This window comes from Acyrthosiphon pisum, unplaced genomic scaffold, assembly GCF_005508785.2.
Source record: "Acyrthosiphon pisum isolate AL4f unplaced genomic scaffold, pea_aphid_22Mar2018_4r6ur Scaffold_21365;HRSCAF=23787, whole genome shotgun sequence".
Classification (NCBI taxonomy): Eukaryota; Metazoa; Arthropoda; class Insecta; order Hemiptera; family Aphididae; genus Acyrthosiphon; species Acyrthosiphon pisum.
Window position 1 is genome coordinate 29,347 of NW_021770824.1, and position 5,882 is coordinate 35,228.

Below are 5,882 nucleotides of genomic sequence, written 5' to 3' on the forward strand. Positions count from 1 at the left end.
ATTATTGTTATTTTACAAATCCTGAAAATAGTGTTTTTATTAGAAATTACAAAGTATAAAAATAATAAATTCTGAAAAAATCAACATTTCACCCAAAGTTGTAAACCTTATTAGTTGTAAACCTTTTAAGCCTTATTAAAACCCGAAACTTATTTAATAATAAAATGGGTGGAACACTGAGCAATAAACGAAATAACAATATTACAGGTGCAATGACTGCCAGAAATAACGCCGGTTCTCTTCAGATGAGTCGGATGGATTGGCGAGACGAAGTTGTAAAACATTATAGCAAACATCATAACCCTCAAATGCGTCAATTAAATCACGAACGCAACATAAACGCCTATGAATCCGTTCTAAAAGAGTTGTCTAAAAAGGAGAGCAAAACTTATTATCAAATATGTAAGGACTATTTCTTGGATGTTAACACTTAAGGATAAATTCAAAATGTTTGAATTTAAATTGTTTGTTTTTACCAATACAATATAATAAAATAATATATAATAATATTACGTTTTATATCATAATTTTTCGCACAGTTATTTTTTTGTATTGAAAAATGTCGACATGAAACCAGATGATAAATAGACAATATTTTGATGGTTTTCAGGGGAAGTTATAAAGAAAAATCAATATAAATTACAATTTTATTTTTATAAAATAAATAGGTAGGTAGCTTTATTTTGAAAAAATATAAATATACTAACAACAATAGTAGCGCTAGTTTATTTTCAACAATAACGTTGTGAATGACCGGAAAGAAGTCTTGTAGTTGAAAGACAGCAGAAAGCTGACGATTTGGTTACTTCATTAGATAAGCAGATCATGGCATCATCCCTATTCAAGTCATCTTAGTGGATTCACTGAAGGGAAGCTTTCTTTTTAGGAAAATTTCGTGATATTTGGAATTTAGTTGGAATTTAAACAAAGTTTTACTTGGAAACGTTTATAAAAACGTATTATATGAGTACATACCAGGATGCGATCATGCGTAGGCAGATGTTCTGGGGAAAGCTTGCAGTTCTTTTTATTTAAAGACTTAGCAGGACCCCAAATAACAACGTCACACGCCCAAAATGATTGAAGACGAGGTCCATATAAAACGAGTTTGTGACTTAATGGTATAAGTGCGGCCTTAACAGAGAAGACCGAAATTTAGGTCCGTTTCACCAGCCCCCCCCATACTCAAATCATGGTTTTTTTTTGCACTAAAAATTAGCACTTAATTAGCATGAATTAGCAAGACTATTGTCATAATTTGCATGACACTATTTAATGAGAAATAACCAAAAAACTTTGGGGGGCTGGTGAAACGTTTCACCAGCCCCCCCAAAATTGAAAAAAAAAGATTTTCCCTATTTTTTTATCACCAATAATTAGCACGCAATTAGCATGAATTGGCAAGCCTACGCACGAAATTCGCACGCCATTATTTACCGAGCAATCAGTATTTCAAAATTTTGACCGTTTCACCAGCCCCCCCAAAATTGAAAAAAAAAGATTTTCCCTATTTTTTTATCACCAATAATTAGCACGCAATTAGCATGAATTGGCAAGCCTACGCACGAAATTCGCACGCCATTATTTACCGAGCAATCAGTATTTCAAAATTTTGACCGTTTCACCAGCCCCCCCCAAAATTGAAAAAAAAAGATTTTCCCTATTTTTTTATCACCAATAATTAGCACGCAATTAGCATGAATTGGCAAGCCTACGCACGAAATTCGCACGCCATTATTTACCGAGCAATCAGTATTTCAAAATTTTGACCGTTTCACCGGCCCCCCCAAAATTGAAAAAAAAAGATTTTCCCTATTTTTTTATCACCAATAATTAGCACGCAATTAGCATGAATTGGCAAGCCTACGCACGAAATTTGCACGCCATTATTTACCGAGCAATCAGTATTTCCTTTTTGGTTACTTATATTATGCAAAAATGAATCAAAATATTAATACAAATCAATAATACCTATTTATGAATGAATGTATGTTTGAGTTGATTTGGAACCACTTATATACATTTATTACTTGCCTGTTGAGATACTGGACCGTTTTTTTTACGATAAAATTTATGGTAGACGGGATGTTGCAACTTGTGTACAATCGAGAAGGAAATTGCCTTTAATAAAAATTATTGAACCTTAAATACTATAAGTTACAATTCTATGTACTATTATTTGATACATCAATTATAATTTATAACTAGGTAATATATATTATTACGTACATAGTAGAGTACACTTAAAACAGTGTTCATAAAATAAGCATGTAGGTATCCGAGGTACCTACGACCTACCTAACATGTAATCTGTCCCCATGTTGCTGTAATATACCTATAAGGATATACCTAACTTATTATTTGCCATTTGGTATTTTAATTGAATACTATAACTGTGTACACAATACGTTAAGTGAAATTAGTATCGTATTCCGTATTTTTACACGCTCATCGTCATCATAATATAAATAATTACCAAATACTTTAAAACGTTAACGAATATTATTCCATAAAATTCTATTTTTATAATTATCCCTATTATTGTATTGAATTATTTTGGTATTCACTACAACTGAATGTTAGATACTACCTACATCGTAGTCATTTCTCATTTTACATTTGATTTGATCGCACTGTTTTTGTAGTATGTGAATGTGTTTTATTAATTATTTCAATATTATAAAGAAAAACATTTATTAATACTTAAATGGCTGGACGAAAGTGGGTGATTGAACCGTCATTGGTTATCGATGCTATACTTTTCTACAAAGACGCAGTTATAATTACCAACGAAAATGGTGAAAAAAGTAAGTTAAGAATGATCATTAAATTTTTAATTAGAATTTTGTAATATTGTTATATACGTACCAGATATTTAAACAGGTACTACAGTGATTTTTATTCTGGTTTCAAAAACATGAAATATTATACTTACCCACTCGAACAATTGTACTGTTTTGTGAGGCATTAAGTGTTTTTAAGGATTCATATTTTTAATTTAGAAGTTGCTGTTGCTACTAACAGTGTATGGTCTGATATCAGTTCAAAGCTTGATAATCGCATGTCAACCAGTGCTCTCCATACATTTGTGTTTAAAGGTAGACATGGGATAAAGGAAAAACTAGGATTTCTACCTCTGAAAACATTTCCTGTTTCTACAAATATTTCTGATGAAAATCAATTGTCAAACGGATCGGGTACGTAATTTCTATTTATGGTATTTAGCATTTGGAATATTGAGGTTGATTATATATTAAAGTGTACCTATTTTTAGTATGTTTGTATTATAATTTATATTATACAAATTATATGTCTTGTAGTTATTAATTATTATGCATAGCGAGCCATAGGTATTATGTACCTAGGTACATTTAAGTAAATAAATATTTTGATATCATTTATGATGTTATTAATTATAAAACCATAGAGACGACGTATGAAATTTAAACACCGTAATCGTATAAGACGTGTAGTAGGACGTATGTACATTGACTAGGTATTATTTTTATTTTGGTTTTTTTTTTGGGAACGGGATGAGCGTCCAATAAGGTAGGTACATACTTATTATATAAAAAAAAATTATGAAGTACGTAATATACGGAGGTATATGAATATAGATCATATTATATGCAAGACCCTATAGACTATAGTCTATAATAGCCTGATGGCTGATATATATGTTCATTTTTATTTATATAATACCGTTTTATCATAATGGAAAATAATATTGTCTCAATATTTTGTGAACGATCAACAACTGCATATGAGATACGATTCACTGTCCGTTAGCATATATTATAAGACGTAACTACGTAAGTATATTTAAAATTATTTAAGAGGTCGTTCCTAGAGCATATTACACACTAGGTGATCAAACGCGCGTGTCTACGTTTTTTAAACATTGTGATTATTTATTGATCAAAATAATATTGCCACACATGTTTTCATATTGATAAAATATTCTAGGTTTCTTTGACGTTCTATCGCATAGAATCACACTAGTTTAAGTTTAATTATAGGCAACTAATCCCGCTAACGCTCTAAAATTAAACCATGTACCTATTTCCAATGATTCATACTGGGCGTTTAAACGTCGTATTCATTTTATAATAGTTTTAAGATCATGAGGTTTTTAAAAACGTCAACTTGCGCGTTTTAACTACCAAGTGAGTTTAGTAGTATATGCAGTATGCACTTTAATAAAATATGTTGCTTTGGCCATGTACCTACTAATTTAAACTTCAGTAGTTCAGTCTCTTGTTCGATGGGAAGTGGATCTAATTGGTGCCATAGGCATGAGTAGGCTTTGTTCGCAGAGGCGGCTCCTTATAAAGGTCTGAACCTTATAATTCATTATTAAAGACATATGTGACCAATATTTTAAATAGATAAACCTAGGTGATATTTACTTGTTAAAAGTTCTGTTTTATTTTATTAAATTTTATAAATTTTGTTTTTGATATTAATTTTAATGCTCAATTTTATTCGTTGGTTCTAAAACCGTGAAAAATGAATACAAGGTTTCTGATATGTTGTTACAATAGCAGTTGAAAAATATTAAAAATACATTGGCATAATTTATAATGAATTATTAAGGCTTCAGACCTTTATAAGGAAGCCGCCTTTTGCCGACAAAGCCTACTCATGCCTATGGCTCCAATTAGATCCACTTCCCATCGAACAAGAGACTGAACTACTGAAGTTGAAATTAGTAGGTACATGGCCAAAGCAACATATTTTATTAAAGTGCATACTGCATATACTACTAAACTCACTTGGTGGTTAAAACGCGCAAGTTGACGTTTTTAAAAACCTCATGATCTTAAAACTATTATAAAATGAATACGACGTTTAAACGCCCAGTACCTATGAATCATTGGAAATAGGTACATGGTTTAATTTTAGAGCGTTAGCGGGATTAGTTGCCTATAATTAAACTTAAACTAGTGTGATTCTATGCGATAGAACGTCAAAGAAACCTAGAATATTTTATCAATATGAAAACATGTGTGGCAATATTATTTTGATAAATAAATAATCACAATGTTTAAAAAACGTAGACACGCGCGTTTGATCACCTAGTGTGTAATATGCTCTAGGAACGACCTCTTAAATAATTTTAAATATACTTACGTAGTTACGTCTTATATAATATGCTAACGGACAGTGAATCGTATCTCATATGCAGTTGTTGATCGTTCACAAAATATTGAGACAATATTACTTTCCATTATGATAAAATGGTATTATATAAATAAAAATGAACATATATATCAGCCATCAGGCTATTATAGACTATAATCTATAGGGTCTTGCATATAATATGATCTATATTCATATACCTCCGTATATTACGTACTTCATAATTTTTTTTTATAGAATAAGTATGTACCTACCTTATTGGACGCTCATCCCGTTCCCGTAAAAAAACCAAAATAAAAATAATACCTAGTCAATGTACATACGTCCTACTACACGTCTTATACGATTACGGTGTTTAAATTTCATACGTCGTCTCTATGGCTTTATAATTAATAACATCATAAATGATATCAAAATAATTATTTACTTAAATGTACCTAGGTACCTACATAATAACTATGGCTCGCTATGCATAATAATTAATAACTACAAGACATATAATTTGTATAATATAAATTATAATACAAACATACTAAAAATAGGTATACTTTAATATATAATCAACCTCAATATTCCAAATGCTAAATACCATAAATAGAAATTACGTACCCGATCCGTTTTGACAATTGATTTTCATCAGAAAATATTTGTTAGAAACAGGAAATGTTTTCAGAGGTAAAAATCCCTAGTTTTTCCTTTATCCCATGTCTACCTCTAAACACAAATGTATGGGAGAGCAC

The 5,882-nt window shown here is 30.6% G+C and overlaps 1 protein-coding gene across 2 annotated transcripts in view; it reads left to right on the forward strand.

The window, feature by feature from the left end:
- The first annotated feature begins 1,163 nt into the window (after positions 1-1,163).
- Positions 1,164-5,882, forward strand: part of LOC115034865 — an 11,638-nt gene continuing 6,919 nt past the window's right edge. The window contains exons 1-2 of one of the 2 annotated variants that reach the window (XR_003840115.1): positions 1,164-2,807; positions 3,003-3,867. Coding sequence is in view for 1 of the 2 variants with exons in the window: in XM_029492368.1 (XP_029348228.1) it covers positions 2,708-2,807; positions 3,003-3,205 (303 nt within the window). In the remaining variant the exon portion in view is untranslated. Of the gene's footprint in view, positions 2,808-3,002; positions 4,489-5,882 lie in introns of those variants that run through there. The other variant, XM_029492368.1, reaches the window with a different exon arrangement.